The sequence below is a fragment of the Aedes albopictus genome, chromosome 2, assembly GCF_035046485.1.
Source record: "Aedes albopictus strain Foshan chromosome 2, AalbF5, whole genome shotgun sequence".
Taxonomy (NCBI): domain Eukaryota; kingdom Metazoa; phylum Arthropoda; class Insecta; order Diptera; family Culicidae; genus Aedes; species Aedes albopictus.
The window spans coordinates 469,466,334-469,491,615 of NC_085137.1; the positions used below are offsets into that span (position 1 = coordinate 469,466,334).

The window sequence follows — 25,282 nt, forward strand, 5'->3', positions numbered from 1 at the left end:
AATAGAAATCAAGAATGATTTGAATACGCAACTTTTTATATTTAGTAAAAGCTCCAAAATGCTTGTCTCGCCGAGAAATTTCGATTTTACTACCACACAAATATATATAATATTTTCAGTTTGGAATGCAGACGGAATTGATAGATCGAAAATTTGTTTTTATCAGTTAACATAGACCCTTTCAGTACACTTTGGTGTTCAAGAAAGGCAAAAACAAATAATTCTCCTTATAAAAAGTGCTCCCTTATAACTACACTACAACCACTTTTGAGTCATGTTATTTTTTAACACTTCTGATTCATGCACCTTTTTAAGCCCTGCATAAAACGAGAAATATCTATTCAGAACCAATATTGTGCATAAGGAAATTTAATGACGATAACTATGGCATCAGCGGCCAAAGGATGTTTATAGGGGAGATCAAAGGGGGTTCCAGGAGATCTCATCTGTTTTTTTTTCTTCGAATTTCTTCTGATTCGTGAATTATAATCAATTCTAATTTTTCACACTAATCTCAGATGTATTTCAGGCGGTCCCAGACGGTTTCCGAGCGCCCAGTCAACCAGTGATCGTATAAGATGTTGCATAAGATGCTTAAGTGGAGGTGATATGCGTACATTTTACATGCACCTAAATGGAGGCATGTACGCATATGGCTTCCACGTTATCATCTTATGCAACATCTTATACGATTACTGGTTGTCTGAGGGGTAGCTGAAGGTCTTAGGGGCGTTTCAGGGGGGTTTTCAAGGGGGTACGGTAGAGTTTCAGGGACGTTTTAGAATGTCCCAAGGGGTGACCGCAGAAGCCTTTCAAGGGGTCTCAGTTTGTTCCAGCGGGTCTCAGGGTCGTTTCTGGATGTAACATTGAATCTCAGGAACGTTTGAAGGGGTCTCAAGGGCATTTCAAGGTTTCAAGGAGTCTCAGGGGTATTCTGAGGGGTCTCAGGGGATTCCAGAGGTCTTCAAAGGCCTCGAGAAGCATTTCAGGGGTCTGAGGGGCGTTTCAGGGGATTTCAGGAGGTACAGTATCGGAAAGAAAAAAGTAAACATTTCCTGATTTCCATATTTACAAAATAGCAATTTTTGATGGTCTACATCTTTGAAGTCTATGAACCGATTGTGTTGAAAATTTGACACAGATCTAAAAGTACCTGTATTTCGGATTTCCTTTATTAACAAACAATTTCTTAGGCAACATTTAGATTTTCTGCAAGTTCTTTTTTGGGAATAAAAAAGTAAACAACCATGATCTTCATTACGCAAAACTATTAATATTGAAATAAACTCATGGCCGTTTTGTTGTCGCGCTGTGATGATTTAAAAAACAAGCCACAAGGGCATTCTCTGAAAAACATCTTGTATTTGTGTTATGAAGATCATACTACAATTTGCTTTTTTATTATCAAAATGGAATCAACATAAAATCTGTGGAGTGGACCTGGTGTGGTGGTTAGAACACTTGACTATCACGCCGAGGACCTGGGATCGAATCTCACTCCCGACATACTCACAAAATGTGGGTTTTTCCTTCGGAAGGGAAGGAAAACGTGGGTCCCGAGATGAACTAGCCTAGGGTTAAAAATCTTGTTAATACAGACAAAAAAAAGAGACAATCTACATCGTGCCTATAAAACTGCTTGAGTTTATTTTCTTTCCAATACTGTATCAGGAAAACTCAGGGACGTTTACATGGGGTCCTAGGGTGTTTGAAGTGTAAGGAGGAGATCCCAGAAGAGTTTAATTGAATCTCAGGGTTTGCTCAGAGGATATCAGGTGCGCTTCAGGAGGTCTCAGTTGGTGTTTAAGAGGTTTCCAGAGGGTACCAAGTTACCCCAGGGGCGTTTGAATGGGTCCTAAGTGCGTTTCGAAGTGTACCGTGAGGTCTCAAAGGTGTCTTATCAAGTTTCAAATTTTAGATGCGTTTTGATACGCAACATCCCTTAAACACCCCTAAGACCCTCTGGAACTCCATCAGACTCCTATGAAGTCCTCTGATGCCCCTCTGAAACGCCCCTAAACAGTTCCTGAGTAATGACCAACTTTATGGAAATTGTCCAGATGTTAGTTGATTTTCAACCGTCATGATTACACTGCTCGACAAAATTTTACAAAATTTGGTGTTATGGGATGAGAAAATTGATAATTAAAAAAAAAAACATCTGCAATATCTGCACATCTGCCCTTTCAGCTAAGAGCAATCCTAATAGTTTAAATGTCTTTCCTGCCAAGAAATGCTACGTTCGATAACTACGATAGCGTATTTATCGATTCAACAAATTATAGTCGATAATGTTGTTGTTGTGAAGGCTCTATTTGGGTTGTTTTTTTTTTTATCCTGAGAATATTTTTTACTTCCGTATAAAACACGGTAGGGAGTATAATATGACACTGTTCCAATGTATAATTGATTTTCAATTGATTTTATCTTTCGAACGCGTCATGCTATCAGGACAAACTCACTTATCGCGTCATAAAACAATAAACTTTGAGTGTACCTCAATTAGCAGCCGATCGCATCCGTCACATTTCACAACACACAGCACGTTCAACTATGTGATAAAATGTAGCAGTCTTTCGCTACCCGCGTTAAATGCCACTGCTTCAAATCTACCCTAGGGTGTCCTACCTGATGGCGTTGATTATTAGCTGGCTTTGTGTGTTTTGCATTATCCTTCCACTCCAATCGCATGGTAGCGTGAAGCCCCATAAATTAATCCCACAGGAGGACTAACCCCTGCCGCCGCCGAGCGCGCTGCACTGAGCTGTCTCGAAACAATAAAATACGCGCCTCAAGCTTAATGCAGAGACCCAGATGCAACCGAAGTGATACCATATATTTTGCGCTTCGCTTGGAGGGCGAGGATTTGCCAGGTCTTTGAGGCTTCGAGGATAATGGAAACGCCCTTTTGAGAGCAAACAGAGAGACGGCCTGCCGAGCCATCACAAAACAAACAACGTTTTAATTAGAAATTAATAAATTATGAGGGCGAATGAGCACGAGCAGAACAAAATTCGCAAGGCAATAAACGCTTCTTTCAGCCCGGGATCGTCTCCTAGCAACGAAGCATAAGAATACCCACATGAGATCGTATCATCCGGGAAGGTGTTAGGTTTCACATGTAAGGTATGTTGGAGCATGCTCCTCGGTATCAAGAGACAGAAGTGACGGTGTGACCATGATCAAGGTCATCGTCACCGCGATCTCAAGTCGGCGCGGCCCTAAGTGCAATTGCAATTCACCGCACTTCTCAGCAGGACCGCTGTCAGGTGTTCCCCCTATGCATGTATCGCAGAAAAAGGTTCATCGCTTGTATGATACACGTGTAATGCTGCACTACAGGGGGCTGAAGGTACGACCGTCGCGACTCGGGTGACTACAAGCAGCTACTGAACGAAACACGGCTACTACGTGTGCGAGAGCAAATTTGCTGTTGGATCGCTATTGCCCCGAAATGTGGGCACATGACTATGCGAATGTACTATTCCAGCCAAGCGCTAAGCGCCGCGAAACAAAGGTGAGCAAAAAGCCGAAAACGATAAGTGAGTAGAGTTAATTACCTCGCTCGCTCACTGCTTCGTCGGTATACCTGCGCGAAGTGAAAGCGTGTGGCTAGGCTAGCTCAGGTAACCGCCGAACAACGCCAAAAGGTAGACTACACCTGGAGCGCAGTTTAGCTCAACGTGATATACTGCAGTTGAATTTGGTAGTACCGTCTTACTCCTCTGGTTCGACACGTTTTAATACGACACTTTTTAATTCGTACCCCGCTTATACGACACATGTCGAATTAAAAAGTGTTCAAATGTCACAGCGATGTACACTGTAAATGCAAAACAGTTTGATATTGCGCTTATACTGGCACCCGCAGCAACTCCTCTTGCTGCCGCAAATTTCGGACGTTCTGAGTTGGTGCTATTCAACACCCAAACCGCCTGGAGACTAACCGGAATGAACTGAGGATGGCAACAATCGTAGAAAGAACGAGCTTTTCATTCGCGCCACCGTAATATTTGATGAAATTATGTTTCATAATAAATCCGGAAATCAAAACAAAAACAAAAATAGAGTTGCCAAATTTCAATGAGCATGGTGGTATAGGGTGACCAGTTTGTCGAATTAAAAGTTTACCCCGGTTATACGACAACAGTCGGTGTCGTATTAGCGGGGTAATACGGTAGATGACTAAGCAGTGCTCAAAACGATATAAATTCGTTTCACTTGCTTATGTCGGTAGAGCTCGTAGTTCGTTTGCAACTAACGAGACCAGATGAAATCGCACAAGGTAAACGCTTCGGGTGATGGTACTTTCTGGGAAACGATACACCGTGGATTAAGCTTTTCTGGGAAATGGTTCATTAAAGCAAACAGGTTTCTGTTAAATGTCATTCAGGCAATTGATTTTCTGGAAAATAATATCACACAATCAAATTTAAAATACAAAACATGGAATGAAAATCTTATCGTAAATGCCAACAGAAGTAGATGTGTTTATTCAAAAATCTTCACAAGATTCTGAAGAAACTATTTACTGCTTTTATTTTTGAGGCATTAGTGCATTCAATAGATTTCAAAAACTATTCTTCCTGCAAACCACATATTTTTCAGGCGAATTCTTGTAGATATTTAACAGATAAATCACGGTTATTACCTGAAGGATTATTTCTGTAAATTCTAAGACCAATCCTTCAATTGTTTGGCAATTTCGACGACACAATACCCTTAGTGGCCGTCCATATACCACGTGGTCATTTCCTTTAGGAGAGGGGTGTTGGAAAATCCAGAAAAAATAACCACTTGGTTTATGGACAGTCCCTTATGGCAGTGATTACAACTGCCGAGAAATCCAAAAAAAACCCTTATTCAAAAAAATATAAAAAAATCAGGGTTTTTCTTTAATCCATACCCTTCCCCTGCAGGTGTTTCAACGTGGACTTAGGAAAAAATATTGATTTTTTTGTTTCTTTACCTTTAAAACAAATGGGCAAATTTCAAGAAATTTAATTTATTTGAAGAATGATTCTAAAATTCTCTCTTCTTTCAGAATGTCGTCCCAAGAATTCTCAATCAAAGATTACCCCACAAATTCCCCAGAAATCCTTCTATGCGCTTCTTCTTCTTCTTGGCGTAACGTCCTCATTGGGACAAAGCCTGCTTCTCAGCTTAGTGTTCTATGAGCATTTCCACAGTTATTAACTGAGAGCTGCCAATGACCATTTTGCAAAATGGTCATTGCCTCTGCCAATGAGCATTTTGCATGTGTATATCGTGTGGCAGGCACGAAGATACTCTATGCCCCACACTGGGGCAGAACTGAAAATACATGGAAAAAACCTCTAGCTCGTTGAGATGTCGAGATACTCATTTGGTGTCTTCAGAGAAAATATTTCTATGGACATGGTCGATATTCTGAGCGGTAGTCATTTTGTCATTTTGGCCAAATTACATTTTAGCGATATGGTGTCTTCGGCAAAGTTGTTCGGCTATTTACGCTGACAAAGTTTGCTGAAGACGTCAAATTTCCAAAGCCTACTATTCTTAAGATATTGACCGATTTGTAAAATACCTACCTAAAATCGATTTTTTTTTTCATTAAAATACGTTTTTAAACAAATTTAATGTCCGTTTTCGAGTTATAATAATGAAAAACACTAAAATAAAACGTATATCAAGGGAATTAGTTGGAAAAAATAAAATATGCATTGATTTTATATAGAAAGTTCCCGAAAATCACGCAAAATGTATATAGGACGTTCTTGCAGTCGGGCAAGTTCGGGCAAGCGTTTTCATTGACAATCACCTAAAAAATAGATTAGTTTTCATGTAAAAATGTTTCACAGACATGATATTTAATATTTTTTTTCTAAATTGAGTTCAAAGTTTACTGTTTTGGGTAAATTAGTACAAAATATATGTTCATAAAACACTACGTTTCAAGATGCCAAGTGAACCATAAAAAGGTTAGATACAATCTAGTCATAGATTTAGTTGTTTCTTATCTCCAAACAAATTGTAAAACACAAAAATGTCCCAAATGCCGCCAATAAAAGCATGCCTTGGTTTTATCATTCGTTAATGATTTATTCACATTTAATGTATTTGCGTGATGATTGAACGACTGTTTTACAACACATCCAGATTTTGTAGAGATCTAGACATATGTTTGCTTCCTGTGATAGCCACTAATTTGAAAGACAGCTAAATAATAGAGGAATCAAATAACAAAGAATAGTTATTTACTGATATATTTCTGATGAATTGTTATTAATTTTGCTTAATACGCAAAATATTTAAATATTTAGTACGTACGACTAGGTTAAAATAATTGAAAGCTTTTGGAGATTAGAAACAACTAAACCTGTGACTGAATTGCATCTATACTTTTTATGGTCCACTTGGCATCTTAAAACGTAGTATTTTATGAGCATAAATTTTGTACTAATTTACCCAAAACAGTGAACTTTAAAACCAATTTAGAAAAAATCATTAAATACCATGTCTGTGAAATTTTTTACATGAAAGCTAATGTATTTTTTAGGTGATTGCCGATGAAAAAACTTGCCCGAACTTGCCCGACTGCAAGAACGTCCTATATACATTTTGCGTTGTTTTCGGGAACTTTCTATATAAAATCAATGCATATTTTATTTTTTCCAACTAATTTCCTCGATATATGGTTTATTTTAGTATTTTTCATTATTATAACTTAAAAACGGACATTAAATTTGTTTAAAAACGTATTTTGATGAAAAAAATCGATTTTAGGTAGGCATTTCATAAATCGGTCAATATCTCAAGAATAGTAGGCTTTGGAAATTTGACGTCTTCAGCAAACTTTTTCAGCATAAATAGCTGAACAACTTTGCCGAAGACACCATATCGCTAAAATGTAATTTGGCCAAAATGACTTATAGGACTTTTATGCAAATAACGTAAGAAAAATTACCTACCGCTCAGAATATCGACCATGTCCATAGAAATATTTTCTCTGAAGACACCAAATGAGTATCTCGACATCTCGACGAGCTAGAGGTTTTTTCCGTGTATTTTCAATCCTGCCCCAGTGTGTGCCCAAGGAAGTCAAGGAAATTTCCTTTACGAAAAGATCCTGGACCGACCGGGAATCGAACCCGTCACCCTCAGCATGGTCATGCTGAATACCCGTGCGTTTACCGCCTCGGCTATATGGGCCCTTCTATGGACTCTTGAAAACAAAAAATAATCGTTCAATTAATCATTTGGAAACTTTCCTCCAAGGATTTCTTCAGTTTAAAACAAGGATTAACCTTCCGTAACTCGCGCGGTTGCCCACCACCGTCAGCACCACGCTAATGCTGAACACGAAAAGCGAGATTATTTCAACGTGTTGTACAAAATACAACAGCGCGATAGCTCGAGGGTGAATATGGAGATTTCTCTAGAGTTTTCTCCGAAACTTCTCAAACGATTATTCTAGAAAATCCCGCATGGATTGCTTCAGACATTTATCGACGAATTTCTTTAGAAATTCTCATTTTAATCTTTCAGGAATTATTTGAAAGATTCCCCTAAAAATGTATCAAAAGATTCATTCACAAAATCACCAATGGATGTCTTCAAAAATATCTCTCGTGATTCCTTCAAAACATTTTCTAGGTAATTTTTGAGAAATTCTACCAGGAATATCTTCTGAGATTTCTCTGGAAAATCCTTCATATAAATTCTTCAATGGTTTCCTCTTGCTTGTGTGTGTTTCAATATTGTTTCAGAATAGCTTCGGGTATTTCTCTACAATCCCCTTTACAATTTCTTCAAGGGGTTTCACTAAAAAGTTATCCAAGAAAATTTCTAGAAAAGCTTCCATGGGTTTCGTCATAAATTTCTCCATATATTTTTTCACAAATCCAAACAGAAATTATTCCAGAAAATCAGCCACGGATTTTTTCAGAAATGCTTTCCTCGAATCCTTCAGAAAATCAATGGTCTGGAATTCTTCCAGAAATTTCTCCAAGAGTTTCTTTAAAAAATATAACACAAACTTTTTCAGAGATTCTTCCATAGTTTCCTTAGAAATTCAACTGCTGAAATTTTTAGAATGCACTTTTTTTTTGTTTTTAAGTTATGGCCAACTTTGTTGAAAAATGTCCAAATGTTCCGTATAAGCTTTTTTTTGAAAAATCATAACCTAAAAACGAACCATCGCAGAAACAAAGTTTTTTTTCAAGAAAATGGAAGCAAATTTTGTCAGGAATCCGAAAAAAATATGAAGCAGAAAATGGTTTCCGCAAAATGTTCTACCGTTGAGGAAATTCATAAAGAAAAGCCGGTAAAAGTATGCCCGAACATGCGGAAAATAAATATATATATATATATATATATTTGAGGGGGTAGTTTCATAAACTTTAATCGCTGAAATTTATGAAATGCTCTTTTTTCATTCCTGAGTTATGGCCAGTTTTGTGATAAATGACCATATAATAAAGGCTTACATGGTCATTTTTCACAAAATTGGCCATAACTCAGGAAAGAAAGCAAAGTGCATTCCAAAAATTTCAGCGATCACAGCTTATAAAATCACCTCCTCAAAAATATTTTTTTGAAAATTTTCCGCGAATTCGGACATAGTTTTTCCGACTTTTCTTTATGAATTTTCTCAACGGTGATACATTTAGTGGAAAACTTTTTGCACTTCAATTTTTTTTTTACTTCTGAGAAAATTTGTTTTCATTTTCATTAAAAAAAATTGTTTCTACGATGCTTCGTTCTTGCGTAAGTTTTTCAAAGAAAAAGCTCACATGGTACATTTGAACATTTTTCAATAAAATTGGGCATGACTCGTGAAAGAAATAAAAGTGCATTCCAAAAATTTCAGCGAATAAAGATTATAAAATAACCTTCTCAAAAGTTTTTTTTTTTTGAAAACTTTTCACGAGTTCGGGCATAGTTTTCCGGCTTTTCTTTACGAATTTTTTCAACTCTGGAAATTTTGTAGAAAACTTTTTCCAGTGCATTTTTTTTGAGTTTGGGAAAATTTGCTTTCAATTTCTAGAAAAAAACTTTGTTTCTACAATTCTTCGTTCTTGAGTTATGATTTTTAAATGTAAGTAGTGTCAGATGAAAACAAAAAAATTCACCTGAGTTTTCCGGGAAAAAAGGCGACCCTGATTTTTTGTAATTTTTTTTGTTCATGACGGATTTCGCGCCAACTCGAACAAATGTTGGCAGCACCCTCTCAGATTACAACGAAACTTTCTTGGTGTGTAGACCTTGCCCAGATAAGCCACTTTGCATACTCATTTTTCTATTTTTTTTTCTCGACTGACTTTTGAAAAGGGCTAAACTTTTTTTATGGATTTTTTAAAAATGTTTTTAATCAAAAAATGACTACTCCTACAAAAACGTGTTGTATGGGTGATTATCACAAAATAAGTCAAATTTTAAGAAAAAAATACTGAAAAAAATCCAAAATGAGCCCTACACTGAAAAAAATCATTTCTAAAAATTCAAAGTTGATTTAAAAAAAAACACCATTTTTGATTTTGATGAAATTTTGTCTCAAGACAGGTAATTATGTTCCCTACCAACCGTCCATACATCACAAGATGGGCACTTTTAAGGAAAAAAAGTTTTTCTAACAAAAACTTTTTCTTGTTCGAATGATTTTTTTTTCAGTGTATTTTGTTTTCAACAATAAAACCAGTGAAGGCCATAACAATCCCAGAATCCAATGAAACTCAATTTTCTAGGAGATTTTGTGTTATTTATTCAATCATTTGGAAGGGTTTTCCTATACATAAAAAACTTCAAAATATTACAAATGTATTTTCTTAGGAAATGTAATGTTTGATCGCAATATGTATTGAAGTGCACTTTTAAATATACAATTATTTATAATTATGAATTTTTCAAATATATATATATATGTGTCTTAGAGCCAATTTCAAACATGTTCTTTTCTATTTTTTTCCGATCATACTAAATATTTTTGGTTCATCTTCTGAATTAGAATACCTGTTTGCCTTTACTTTGTCGCCAGGAATAGGCAAAAAACTATGGAATTTCTGAGTGCCTGATATTGTTTTGGCGTTATTATATATTTCTTCGAGATCTTCTGACATTTTAATGTACTGTTCAGTGGATACGTAACAGAAATTTAATTTAGTTATATTTTTATCTGTCTGTACAACTGCCCAGTTATATAACTCTCGTGGAGTTGTTATGGTATTTCCATAATCTCGAGCAAGACTTGCTCTCTTTGCCATTCGCTTGAGAGTGTCACCAATAGCATCACATGGACCTTTACCGTGGGACGTTGCAAAAAAATGCCATTCTGCTCTTAATGCATGCTTTGACTGGAATCTACATAGACTAGCAAAGTTCTTCTTATTTTTGTATTGTGATGCTGCCCCATCAGACATAAAATAAATTTTAGAAAAGTTTGTTAATTGTTTCATAAAATCTATCATTTTTGAGATGAACAACTGGACCGCAACTGTATCGTGAGCCATTACTTCCGATATGATAATGAAGCTAACATTTACAAGTTTATTATCTTTCATATAGTAAATTTCAAATGGGTGTATTGTTGCTTGCGAGTTGTTCCAATGATATCCTTGAGCAGCGTTTTGAATTATGAATGAATAGTTTTCAGAGAAATCACAAATCGCAAGAATTTCATCATCCTTTAATGTATCTTTTTTATTTCTGAGAAATGATGATTGTTGTTAATGAATAAAGTCGTGTGTTATAAGTTTGTCAATTTTATCAACAAGATACGGAACAAATTCATCAACAGGTTTAATAATCGTTTCTAAATTACAGCGATCAGTATTCAACCACTGCTGAAATATAATCTCTTCTTTGTCATTTGATTCTAATATCAATGTAAGTTCCTCTTCAATGTGTTCATTACAAGCACACTTTTCACAAGCACGGAAAAAGCAATTATCTGTTCTGGTGGAAATATCGCAAAGCATTTTTTGTATTATTTCATCTTGTGACACAATTCTTATACTGTTGAACATTAAATTTACATTTTCATGAATAGTACATATGCATACATTATGTATACCAGTAGAATCAAGTAAAATACAATGCTTTGGTCGCAACTGTGTAAATACTGTGAAACCAATATTCACAGTTTTGTACATATCTACAAAAATCATATAAGCCTCTTTGAGCGACATCATCAAAAGTCGTTTTTGAACTTGTTGTTTTTTTCCATTTCGAACCTCAGAAACAAAATCATTTGTTCCTGGCATTGGCCTGCTGATATCATTATCATCAAAAAATTCTCTTACTATTTGTTTTGTATCGTCATCAATACCATGCCCCCTTCTTTTTTCGGTGGTACAAAGAATACCCTGTTCATAAACAAGATCCTTCACCTGCCTCGCCATATACATTGGTGCGTTAAACTCTCTTGTGATTTTATTTACCGACCAAGACTTAGGAAGTACAGATAGTATTTTAATCTGTTCGCTTCTGTCAGTTGTAGGGTGATTGAACTTATCCTTTAACTGCATAATTATCTCGTCATACGCCTCCACTTTGCCAACATCCGTTGAATCTATTCCGAAGATATTTTTTCGAACTGCTTTCGTAATCTGCAATGATTTGTTTATGCGATATTCCATACTTCTCATGTTTCTAGATGAGATTGGCGATAAACTCAATGTTTCAGCAATGGTATTAAACTTCTCAATATTATGGGGACCCTGTAGTTGATCTGTTGACGGAATTGACTCCAATGATGGAATAGATGGTACCATATCTGTAAGATAAAAGTTAAGGTTAACAATATAATAATGAATGCAGTGGAAAGTTAATGATAGTTATTTATGCAACGAGTTGCAAAAATGATTTTTTTTCGCACAAGTAGTACATTTATCCAACGAGGCTTGCCGGGTTGGATAAATACGAAGAATACTGAAAAATGTAGTTTTGCAACGAGCTGCAAAATGAGTTATATAAAAGAAGCTAACACGTTGAAGGCTTACTTACCCAGCTCATGTTCGATTTGTTGACCACTCGTTGACGGTTCTGGTTCTGGAACATCATGATGTTGCTGCCCACTAAATGATGGTTGCATAGTTTCGTCGTTTCCATCCGATCGGCGTTTTTTCGTATTCGGGCTTCTGTTGTGACTTATCAATCCACGACATGACTCACAAATACTCATCGATTCGTCGATTTCATGTGTATATCCCATGGAATGAATCTTATCTATCAATCTTAATGACATGCCCCGTAGATTATGACGGTTGCACTTTGGATTGTTTATTTTTGCACTGCACTTGAATTTGTTGAATTTTGATTTATACGATTGATCCATTACTTTTCAGAACTGCCTTTAATAACCAAAGAGAAGTAACACGTTGAATGATACCGATTCATTTTCTTGTTTTGTTCATATTTGCTTTAGGTACAACTCTTGATTTGTTTTTTTTTCGATTAGGTAGTTCGAATCTAATAAATAGCCTTACCTAATATTAGGTAAGAACATGGGGTAGAAACGTTTGGGTAGAAATTACAGCAGCACGTATGAAATGTGTGTTCTAATTGTATATTGTTTCGTACTTCTAGAGTGCTGCTGCGTGAATATGGGTGCATTGCATTGTCGCATATGACACAATAAGTTTCATTGCATTTTGAGATTACTAGATAACCTTCACTGGTTTAGTTTGTTTTTAAAAAAAGACACTGAAAAAATAATAATTTGGACATGAAAAAGTTTTTGTTAGAAAAACTTTTTTTCCTTAAAAGTGCCTATCTTGTGATGTATGGACGGTTGGTAGGGAACATAATTACCTGTCTTGAGACAAAATTTCATCAAAATCAAAAATGGTGTTTTTTTTAAATCAACTTTGAATTTTTAGAAATGATTTTTTTCAGTGTAGGGCTCATTTTGGATTTTTTTCAGTATTTTTTTCTTAAAATTTGACTTATTTTGTGATAATCACCCATACAACACTTTTTTGTAGGAGTAGTCATTTTTTGATTAAAAACATTTTTAAAAAATCCATAAAAAAAGTTTAGCCCTTTTCAAAAGTCAGTCCAGATAAATTTTGAAGAAACTAAGTATGCAAAGTGGCTTATCTAGTCTTGGTGTACATACCCAGAAAGTTTCATTGTAATTTGAGAGGGTGCTGCCAACTCCGAATACGATTTGGGGCGAAATTCGTCTCATATATCCATGAGCCCTGCTTATGGAAAAAGTTTCATGAAAATTTGAGATCCTTCGGTCCAATTTGAACAATAATAAAAAAAATCCTCCTCTATCATCCGGCTCCTTCTTGTGTCTATCAAGGAGAATGAGTGAGGGAAAATAAAGAATGCCTCCTACACTATTGGCTCCAATTGCATGAGGTATTCCGGCAGAAAAATATGCAGGAATTAAAGTTTCCCTTTAGTAATTTCTCCAAGGAATCCACCAGAAAATATTTATGAGATTTTCAGTTGATTAGCAAACTTTGTTCCACTTGAAACATTATGCCAAAGAAAAAAAAGTACAAGGAGGTGAATTTCATCACAAATAATAACATGGAATAACCCACGAAAATTTCCAAAAATCCACAGGAAATATTATGATAAAAAGACAAAACTATTTTGAGGGGTTGTTCATAAAAATGACAAATTATTCTTAAAATAACATAACAGTTAGTACGGAAAACTTTCTAACAAAAATATTACCTGCAACTTTGCAGAAGACTTCAAAACTCTCATCTTTATTTACGAAAAAAAATTGCATTGTTAGATGCACCTATTAAAGGTCATAAAGGTGAAAATTACAAAATAAATACCAAAATACTTCAGTTGTCTGATTTTTTCAATCATTTGAACGTTTCGTATTGAAATGAACAAAATGGCGAAAATTTTTGTACAAGTCTTGAAGTATTTGAGTATTTGAGAGTTAAATTTTTTGTCATTCCTTCAGTGAATTCAACCCAAACATATGATTTACGATATATATATATATATATATATATATATATATATATATATATATATATATATATTACCAACAAAAACTACAGCAACACTACACATCTCTGTTACTCTTGAATTCAAAGGAACAGCAATTTAGAAATTTGAGTAATTTTAAAATTTTAACTTTAGAATCTGTCTGTTTATTGATGGAAATTTAAATGAAGTTTTTTTTATTTTATTTTTTTAAATCGAACATGTTTACCTAGTGTTTGAATTCCAATTTGGGTTTAGTTGATTTCAAAAGTATTTAAATTGTATATTGATATTTTATATCAGCCATTACTTAGAAAAATGATATTGTGCACTCTGGTTGTCGTGAAACCTTGGGGGTTCGTAGTTCTTCGAAAATAATTAGACTCGTAATTTTTTATTTCATCATTAGGGTGACCAATTTTCAAATAGAGTGGTCCTAAAAATCAAAGTTTGAAAAAAGTCAAAAACTCATAATTTTTGAACTTTTTGTTTGAAAGCTATTGAATTCTAGTTTTCAGGAAAAATACGGTGAATGGGCCAAATTGTGTTTTTGTGCAAAAATTATGCAAATGAACTGGGATTGAATCGACTGTATGGTACAATTAACTATTTTTGGTTACGCAGTCATAAAATGAACAAACGACGTTATTTATTTGCCCAACGTTTCGACACGGGATGTCGAACGTTGGGCAAATAAATAACGTCGTTTGTTCATTTTATGACTGCGTAGCCAAAAATAGTTAATTATGCAAATGTTTTAGTTTTTTTTTCACATTTTCAAAGTCTCGGGACCGAAAGGATACCATGGTTTTTCATTTCCATCAGAAAATTCAGGAAATTTGGCGTAACATACAGGGGGTGGCCAAAATGTTTGAGATAGGCAACTTTTTTTCTCTCACAAAAAAGTTCAACATGGTGTAACTTTTAATAGAGTGCATCGAATATTCTCAAATTTTCATTGTTTATTAATCTATTATATGTGCATCAGTGGTACATTTTGAGCTCGATTGGTTAATCTTTCGCGAAGTTATAACTAATCTGGTAAAACACTATTTTTAAGACTATCAATTTTTGAACTGTCATATCTCAGAGACCAGTGAACCGAATTGAATGAAATTTTGAGCGATTATCAACAATATAATAAAGTTTGAAAATTCATCAGAACATAAATACTTTTTAAACGTTGAAAAAAGTTATGATGGTTTGACATTTTCACCCATTTAGAGGAAAATGAGTCAAATTTACTATACTGCACAAAAATTACTAAATGTGTTCTTCCTTTAATCCAAATAGACTCTAATATATCTTTTTATAGATATCTTCTGAACAGAAGAAGAAAATCTTTGGATATCAAAAGCAAAATTTTTGACATTGATGTAAAAAAAAATAACTTCGCGAAAGATTAACCAATCGAGCTCAAATTTGTACCAATGATGCATATAATAGGTTGACAAACAGTCAAAATTTGAGAATATTCGATGCACTCTATGAAAAGTTACAGCATGTTGAACTTTTTTGTGAGAGAAAAAAAGTTGTCTATCCCAAACATTTTGGCCATCCCCTGTATCAAAAAATCAGAAATGTATGTTTTTTAGTTTATGAGATATGATTTTTTTTAAATATAGAGTGTCATATAATTTGATACTAGCTGCTCTAAAATTGCCTAAAATTGTGAATTCTCGTAAAACTATTCCTTGTACTGATTCTTGGTCTTTTCGGTATTCATACATGTATGTATAAGGATTCAAAATATAATCAATTTTAAAAATAACAGTTTTGTATGGGAAAACCTGGTCTTTTATTTTCAAAAAATCATATCTCAAAAACTGAAAAAAGCATACATCTCTGATATTTTGATATGTTATGCCAAATTTCCTGAGTTTTCTGATGAAAATATAAAATCAGGGTTGCTCTTTGGTCCCGAGACCAAGAAAACGTGAAGAAAAACAATATCCCTTTCGTGACGAACCAGCACAATTGTGCTGTTTGGCAATAACAGATTTGCGTAATTTTTTCAACTATTTGGTCATTCGTTTACCTGATGTAAATTGTTTTATATATTGAGCCATTACATATACTTGCATGTGAGCAAACAAACTTTTGTTTATTTTGTGTGTGAGATTTATCACAACAAATTAAACAAAAAGTGAGCAAAAATTGTAAAACATGAAAAAGTTTAATCTGTCGCAGATTTTTAATTTTTGATTTATCTAGCTGGACAAAGCTAGGAATCGAAAAGTAAAGAGTAGTTCTTGCAAATGCCATAGAAAAAATGTTGATATATTAAAAAGTCTTAGAGTTCTAGTGAGTCAAATTTGAGCAATTTTGTATGGAAATTTCAGGTTTTTGTGCTCCGTCCCGAAAGGGATATATTTGAATATTTTTTGCACAAAAATGCAATTTATTATACATGTAACATATTTTTTCTAAAAACTAGAATCCAATAGCTTCCTAACAAAAAAAAAAAAAAGAAGTTTAAAATCGGTTAACTGGTTCAAAAGTTATGATTTTTTGAAAATTTTAAATTTATAAAAACCTTGATTTTTAGGACCACCCTATCTGAAATTTGGTTACGAAATAAAAAAAATACGGGTCTAATTATTTTCTAAGAACTACGAACCCACCAAGTTTCACGACAATCGGAGTTGAACTATACCGTTTTTCTATGGAATGGCTGATATAATGTCCATTTTATGTTACATATCAATTCTAGTCATTTTTCATTTTTACTTGTATGAACGTGGATTAAGGGTTCATCGTCAGAATTGTTTTGCCGATTGCTCATTTGCATGTGTTGATTAACCGTAATAATTTAATTTTCAATTTCACATCAAACCTACAAATTTCAATCCACAGGATCCTACTCTCTCGGCAGCGCTGGGGCAAATGCCCCATGTCGTTTAGCCAGCTCGCACCTGAGGTTCCATGCGGATTTGAACGCATAAATAAACCAAATTGCACCCAGTTCCTAAATCAGTCGAAACGACACGGCGGCATACAGGATTTGTTTTCACGCGATCCACCACCGCTTCCCAGGGTTTCGCGTTCGTGTCGTTTGTTAAAATCTTCATTAATCGCACGAATTACGAGTCTAATCCCAATTGTGGTGGCTATTGGTGCTTGTATCTTAATTTGACATAATTTACGAACTCGCACACTGTCGCGCGCACCGGGACGCGCGGCTGCTTTGGAAAATGTTATAATGCAATTCCACGAATTTTATGATTCCACGCTCGTTTCGGTCGTACTTTGCTATCGGAGGGGGGTTTTCAGTTCCAAGTCCAAATATTTATGGATAATTGAAAGTACAAACAAAGATTTGGTAGAGGAGTATCGGCGGTAGAAGGAAGCAAACGAGCATAGGCTGCCGTCATGTGTCGGATTGCCTCGGGGCAGCGCAGTGCAGAATGCAGGTGAATTATTAGGATTGGATTTCGGAATGCAACGCATTCAGAACGTCACATAAAGCAAAAACCAATTCGACGACGGTGGTCTTTCGGGTTTGAGACCATAAACGCATATGGGGAATCGAGATCTTTAGAAGATTAAATGGACTATGGTGGACGACAGAGCCAATGTTTGAATTGGCTTTTTTCACTAATGATGGTTATTTATGTCAAATTTGTTCGCAAAAAGAAGCGGAAGCTTATTCATGATATAATTATTTGAAAATTCGAATTTGTTTCAGACTTGATTGAATTTTGACCTAATGCATAAACCTGGCATACATACTCAAACGCCCTGTTGCACTAAGAATCAGTGAATGGATGGTAGGGACTTCTCAGCCAAAAACCTCATTCGAGAGCTTCCAGTTTATGAAAATATGCCTCATGCTTATGGTCATTGGGGTAGAGGAAGAATCTTAGTTCGGCATGCGTTGTGTTGATGAGGCTCCGGGCTATGTCGATTGGCCGAATGCAATGTTGGAGGATACCGCTGATGAGCCATTTTGTTTTTTTTTATTCAAAATTCTCCATAAGAACCTGAAAAACCGGAATGTTTATTTGGAATATCATAGCAAAACACCAATTTCAGTTAAACAATTATTATTTTCAAAATACTCTGGAATACTCTCTAGAAGAATCGTGGAGGTTCAGGAAATATCACAAACGTATACTGATTTTAAAATGTTTATTTATTTAATCGTTATAATAATCTCTGGAAACAATGGTTTCCCCAAACTTTGAATGACTTTGAATCTGTTCTCACTTGTCACTTACACCCCTTTGCTTCTATTCCCCTCAATTTTTGTGTGAGTCCTTGCAGAAATTTATGGAAGAATCCCAAGAGGAATTCCTCGAAGAATTTTTGTTTGAAACCGCATCATCATCAATCTGAAAGAATCAAAGGAGGAATTTCTGGGAGAGTCCATGGAGAAATCCCTTCAAATGTCTCAATGAGAATTTCTGGAGGAATCCCAGCAGACATTATTGGAGGATTTTTGAGAGCGAAATCTGAATGTATCTCTGGAAAAATTACTGGAGGAAGAATTGTGGAAATATTTGGAAAAGTCTCTAGAAGAATTCATGGAGAAATTCTATAGAACATTTCTTTGGAGAAACTTTAGAATTTTTTTGGAGAAATTCCTGAAAGAACCCTTAAAGCTATTTCTTCAGCAATTCCTTTTAGGAATCGGCTAGAAAAGCTAATCAGGTATTCCTGGAGGCATGCCCCTTGGAATTTTCCCAAGGAGCTTTGAACATATTATATACATATTCCTTCTGTGGTACCTTGAAGGATTCCTCAAAAGATTTCTCCAAGGTATTCTATAAAAAATCTTCTTGTGATTCATTCATAGATTTCTTTAAAGATTCCTTAAGATTTTTGTCTAATTACCTACCAGCAGAAACTCCTACTAGAATTTCTCCAGGAATTCTTGCTGGTCATTCTCAAACATTTCCACCTGGGATTGCTCTTTTCAGAGCCCTTCTAAAATTTCTGAAGGATTCTCAGCAGACATTGCCTGAAAAATCTCATCAAAACTTCCTGGTGGATTGTTCTGGAAATTACTGAATGTTTCCAGCATCATTTATGAAATAATCGTCACATAAATACTCGATGAAATCAAAACAGGATTTTTTTTGGAAGAATCGCATCTGTAACCAGTAGCGTGGCCAGCTGCTTGTTTTTTATTCGTTCTTCGGAACAATACGAGAAAGAGAAGGATGGAAGAGGTAGTACTTGCTCTCTCTTGCATTCCTCCCATTCTCATGTTTGTAAAAACATGAATAAGTGGAAAAAAAGAAAATAAGTCGGAGCTAGTGGCTCTAATTGCGTGAGGTAGTCTAGCAATAGTTTCTGCATAACTCATAGGTTCCCTACAGGCTTATCTCCAAGCATACTCCAGGAAAGCTGGAAGTTGAGATGTAGGCGCTGTTCCACTTGGAGCGTTATGCCAGTGCGATGAAAAAAGCATTCTATCACAACGAATAACTTTGTAGAACACTCGAAAAATCCTAAATTGTGGGGCGGACCTGGTGTGATGGTTAGAACACTTGACTATCACACCGAGGACCTGGGATCGAATCCCACTCCCGACAAACTCGCAAAATGTGAGTTCTTCCTTCAGAAGGGAAGTAAAGCGTGGGTCCCGAGATGAACTAGCCTAGGGCTAAAACAGATAAAAAAAATATCCCAAAAATCAATAGAAAGAGTTATATCAGAAAATCTATTACAAAGGGTCATCCACAAACAATGGCACATAACTCATAAAGTTGAGCAGATAAGGTAATAGTTTGTGCGGCAAACTTTCCAATAACACCTTTTTCTGCAACTTTGTTGAAGTCACCAATACTCTATCTTCATTTTTTCAAAAACTGAATTTCTATCGCACTTTCAGGTGGATTAATCATCAAGGTGAAAATTATAAAATACAAAGTTAAGAATATAGAACAAACTCTCTTAAGATATCATACCTCTAAATTCGATACTTGAAGCTGCAAAAAAGGATTATGAATGCGAACGACTGCATACAGTGTGTAGCAGGTTCCTCCGGCGCTTATGTCCGGAAATCCGAACATCCGGAACTGGTTCCGTAGCGGCGGCATGCCCATAACACAAAGTGATCATTTTATGGCCAAATACATTTTAAATACAAATTTCAGAACGAAAATATGTGTGAGATTCAATGAAATTGCCGAAAAATACCCTCGTGGCAAGGTATTTCTCAATACCCAGAAAGGGGGTAGGGGTCAGGGGGGATGCCACACTCAGATATTGGAAGACCAACTAACCGCAATTAATTAAAAATTGGTTCAAAATTTTTCGATTGTGTGGTCTTGAAGTAGTAGCCGTTTGGAAAAAGTGGTTCGTCTAAGGCTTTTAAGGGTTAATAGTTTTATTTTCGATAGGACGAAAATAGGAGCACTTTGCTTAAAATAGAATAATTATCTTCGAGTGATTCCTCAAGAAATTTTTCAAATGTTTCCATAAGATTTTTTAGAGAAATTTCATTAAGAACTCCTCTAGGAAGTTTTACATGGAATTTTTCTGAGACTCCAGCTGCTATTGCTTAAGATATTCCTTAAGGAAATCCTACAGCAATTATGTCAGAAATTGTTCAAAAATTCCTTTCAAAGTTTCTTCAAGAGTTCCCCGGAACATCCAGGTATTTCAAATTATTTTGCCAGGATTTTTCCCTAAGAATTCTTAATCCTTTGAGGAATTCATTCAGAAATTTCTCCAGAAATACTTTCTAGGAATTACTACCGAGATTCTTTTCCCATGAGTTTTTTTTAAGAAACTGTGCATAAACTGATCTACTCACTTCTCCGAATATTAGTACTGCAATATTAAAAATACAGAAAATACAGAAATACAGAATTCTTGCTGGGATTCTTTCAGCAATATTCCTGGGATTTCTTCAAATGTTCCCTTTGGGTTTTTTCAAGAATACATCCGGGATTTTTTACAGGAATCTAATTGAGATGTTCTTCCTTCATTCTAATTGTCTGAGAATGCCTAGTTGATTTCTCAATAAGTCTAGACCAACATGTGAAAAAGGCGTAACAACCTTTGTGAGCTTCTGCTTCTCCCGCCTTTCCTAGATATATTCTCAATTTTTCATGAAATCTTTGTTCAGTAGCAGATAGCGTTGACTCCCCTCTATCTGTTAAGGGGTAAAATTTGTATAAATAAACTGAAATACGCCTAGAAGAGACAGGAGAAGCTGACGTTTGCAATAGTTGTTCCACCCTTTCCACATGTTGGTCAGGATTTTTTTGTTTTGAGTTTCTGCAAGCGATTTTGTGAAAAAAATCTTTCATGTTTTTTTAGGTATTCGTTGATATAATCCTTCATGGATTCCTTCGGAAATTCTTCATAGCTTATATCCAGGAGTGCCTTGAGAAATTATTTCAGGGATTTCCGCAGGAAAAACTGCTGGAATTTCCTCGGATATACCTCTAGGAGTTCGATCCGATATTAGGCCAGGGATTTTTTCTTGCAGAAATTGGACAAAACTGAAGAAATTACGGATGGAATCCACGGATAAATTCCTGCAGATACCATTGAAGATTTCGAGAAGTATTTTTTGCTCATTTCTGTAAAGAATACTGGTCCACAATATATATTTCTTTAAGAGTCCTGGAGGAATTCTTGGGAATTTTCAAAGGTATTTCTATTAGAATCTCTGAGCAAGTCTCTAAAGGGATTTATAATGAACACACTTGATAAATTTCTGAAGGAATTTCTGTAGAAAAATCCCTGGAAACCCTGGAAACATTTCGTAAGGAATCCTAAGACAATCTCTGTTGAAATTCCTAAAATATCATCGGAAAAATTTCTAAAGGGATCCTTGGAAAAAGATCTGATGAAATTCTTAAAATAATTTATCAAGTCATCCCCGGAGGATCACCTGGAGAAATTCTTGAAGAACCGCTGGGGGAACTTCTAGATGAAGCTTTTGACAATTTTGTAGATGAATTTCTGGAGAACTGTCAAAGTATAATTCCTGGGGCAATTTCCGAAGGTCATTCTGCAAAAAAATTTGGAGGAGTTCCCATACATTTAAGACTTATATTAGCGTTAAGCACAAAATGTATAGGTAAATAGTAGACCAGCATCAGTTGACGAAAAAATAAATAATAAATAAATAAAAATAAATAAAAATAAATAAACCAATATAAATTTCTGAAAGAAAAAAATCCTGGAAAAGTTTCAAAAAATTTTGAAGGAATATCTGGAAGATGTCTTGCAGGAATCACTGAAAGAATCTCCGAACTCCAATGGATCTGCTGTAGAAATTTGTGGAGAAATATAAGCTTTTACCGATAGAAAATTTCCTGCTAGAATCTTTTTTCTTTTTTTTTTTGAGAAGCTCCCAAAAATCCTAAGAAAAACTCGTAAAGGAATTCCGGAAACAAATCCGTGGAGGAAATTCACAGGCAAGAACACTTTTTTGAAGGAACCAGGTGGAATCTTTTGGAGGAGTTCTTGCTGAAATCATTCAATATATTCCTTTCAGTTTTCTTTCTGCAAAAAAAAAACTCTAGACACATTTTGAAAAAGCTTGAAAGAGTCCCAGAAGTATTTCTGGCGGTATTCCTGGAGGTAATCCAAGGAGAAATCCACCAAGACTTCTTGGAGCAAGACTTCCACGAATGCCAGATGAAATCCCAACAGCATTCCAGGATCAATTTTAACAGAAATTCTTGAGAAAATCTGAAAGGATTTCCAGTGAGAATACGAAGAGAAATTGCTTGAGGGACCCTTACACGAATTCTGACAAAAATAAATCGTAGGGCCAATTTCAGGAGGAATCCATAGAGAAGCTACAGTAGGGATGAATCCCATCAAGAATAAATTAAGAAATCCTAGCAAGAACTTCTGACGGTAAGCCAAGAGGAATTCTTGGATAAATTCCAAAAGAAACTAATGAAGGAATCCTTAGGAAATTTTCTGGAGGAAACCCAGCAGACATTCAAGTGAAAGTTCCAAGTGGAATTTGTGTAAGAATCTTTTGAAAAATGCCTTCTGTGAGAACCCCAGAGGGAACTTCTGGAGAACCTAGAGAAATTCCTGAAGAAACTCTTGAAGAAATCTGCGGAGAAATACCAGATGCTTCACATCTATGAAATATAACATACGGAGTGACTGACGAGATGTCGCCGTTCAATTGTATTCAATAACGTTGCATAGAGTAGGCCTTAAAATGGTAATGGTAATGCTTGTAATCTCTTTTAATACATTTCCAACATACTGCATGCATTATAAATGATACGGAAAACGGTAGAAGTAGTATATTTCATCGGTTTCCATGACTAATAAGCATTATTCAATACTCCCGGACAGAAACTGGCACAGAAAATGATGGAACTGATATTTTCAAGAGTTTTTTTTTTCATTTCCGTGACATTTTGCAACCGTAGCCGTGGTTTTTCGTCCTGTTCGAGCAATAGCTACCGATCGATAGAACTCACGATGAAAACAGACCAATAACATCGGCAGTTGGGTGCCTGAAACTTTTGCCAGTCTTGGTAAGGTGGTATGAACTACCAACCAAGCCGATCTGTTTAAAAGCTTAGGTCGTACGGCAGACGTTTCACGCATTCGATGTATTCGTTCAATACATGGCCTACTTGCCTAATTTCACCTTCTATAAAATTTTCACACTTGTTCGCAACCGAGCGAATACTATCATATCTATCATTTAATTATCCACTTTGATCTCTACTCCCTTATACTCTGAGTAGAAAAAGACCGATAAAGCCATAAAATGATTAACCCGGGAGCGGTCGCGTCGTGTACTGAGTACACGCACCATGGAAAAAGCACGCTTGTGGTACGCAACGTACGCGTGGTGTCGCTGAGGGTGGCTGAAGACGCGGCTGCTCCAGGGTTAAGTTATAAATAGAATAAGGTCGATAAATCAGAATGTTGTTATTAAAATCTGGAGCAACATTTGAAAAGGGCATACAAGCATTGGTAAACAATGACTTCACACGTCGCTCCTGAGCCCCCCTCAGCTTATTCACAAAAACTAAGACCGTTATCAGATAGAGCAAACATTGATCTTTCGGATAACGGTGTTCATTTGCGTGGGCGGGCTGCTGTTATGCCCTAAGGACCGTTTTAGAAAAAAGACACAAGACCTCTTGGGCCCTTTTCAAATGTTGCTCCAGAAATATTTGAAAAGAATGAGCGAATATGGAATTTCGAGGGCTGTTCTTCACCGTCATAGCAGACCATTATGTGAAAAAAGTCGCACAAGACCTGCTGAAGCTATTTTCTTCCAAGTATCGCAAAACAATGTTTGAATAGAAAATGCTTTTAAATTAATTAGTCGGCCGGATGTTCAACAGCTAGCCACTGACTGGTCACAACAAAGCGAAACCCCCTTAGTAGGAATTCCATTCGTCACTCTCCCACCCATGTCGAACTAATGACTATTAAATGTGTCTCATCAAGTGAGAAATTATTCTACGCAGGGGGGACGCTTCTTGAAGTGGCAAACCGACACTGACTGACTGACGGTGGACACAATTAATCCAAAACAAAGAACACATTATCGTCTATTCGTTTCATGATAGGGATGTAGTAGCCCATCAATCTCCTCCACCGCTGTTGGAACAGGAATAAAAAAGGCGTCATTTTTAGCGACTTGTACATATGACCGAGCACTTCCAAGTCATCCCCTAGGAATTCTCATAAAATCAATCGATGAGGGATCACACCTGACGATCGATGGATCGATCGGTCGGTTGCCCGCGTTACATTGTATCCAGCAATGTAATGACTATGCATGTACAACATGGAGCATCAGGATAAAGATGAAAGCCTTTTCACATCACACTTGTCGTCCTTTTGATGGGGATATTGAATGATTGATGGATTCTGATGTAATTACATGGGTGGGACAGAACTTTGGACTTGGTGGAAAGTTACTTTCTTGGCAGATGATGCAACGGCAAAAGGTATTTGCGATATCTAAGATCTATGATCTTAGAGCTTTAAATTAATTAACAATCAAAAATGCCTAAAGAGAACATGTATTCTATATTATATTACATTACATGTATTTTGTAAAACTTATAAAGCCATTGAAAATACACAGATCCAACAGAATTCCCTACTGAGTTTTTGTTAAACGTTCTGTATTCTAAGGTGCACCTAATAACCTACCACTTTGCAACAATCTTTCCTAATGACGATCGTTTTACGGTTTATGTTTGAGGACTAAACAAACCTTAGATGAAATCATAAATTTTCCTCGGCTTTTTAATGGAGCTTCTTTGGAAATCCACCTACAACGGTCGATGATGCAAAGACGGAGGTCATAGCGCCAGCCCGGAACGAACTTTATCGCATCGTTGCATAAAAGCTTCCATAAATCTTCCCCTCC

The 25,282-nt window shown here is 35.8% G+C and overlaps 2 protein-coding genes across 3 annotated transcripts in view; both read right to left on the bottom strand.

The window, feature by feature from the left end:
* The window catches only part of LOC109418098 (uncharacterized), a 734,843-nt gene that overhangs the window by 551,623 nt on the left and 157,938 nt on the right, over nucleotides 1–25,282 (bottom strand). The window lies entirely within an intron of this gene.
* Nucleotides 9,166–13,153, bottom strand: LOC134287441 (uncharacterized). The gene is made up of 2 exons (XM_062849264.1): nucleotides 11,983–13,153; nucleotides 9,166–11,752 (listed from the first exon to the last, which is right to left on the bottom strand). The coding sequence occupies exons 1-2, from the start codon at nucleotides 12,311–12,313 to the stop codon at nucleotides 10,704–10,706; spliced, it is 1,380 nt and encodes a 459-aa protein (XP_062705248.1). The 5' UTR covers nucleotides 12,314–13,153; the 3' UTR covers nucleotides 9,166–10,703.

Excerpts from the sequence above, each read along its gene's own strand:
- LOC134287441 (XM_062849264.1), bottom strand. The coding sequence starts at position 12,313 with ATGGATCAATCGTATAAATCAAAATTCAACAAATTCAAGTGCAGTGCA. Across the intron at positions 11,753-11,982 it reads ACAAATCGAACATGAGCTGG|ATATGGTACCATCTATTCCA; the intron begins GTAAGTAAGCCT and ends TTTATCTTACAG.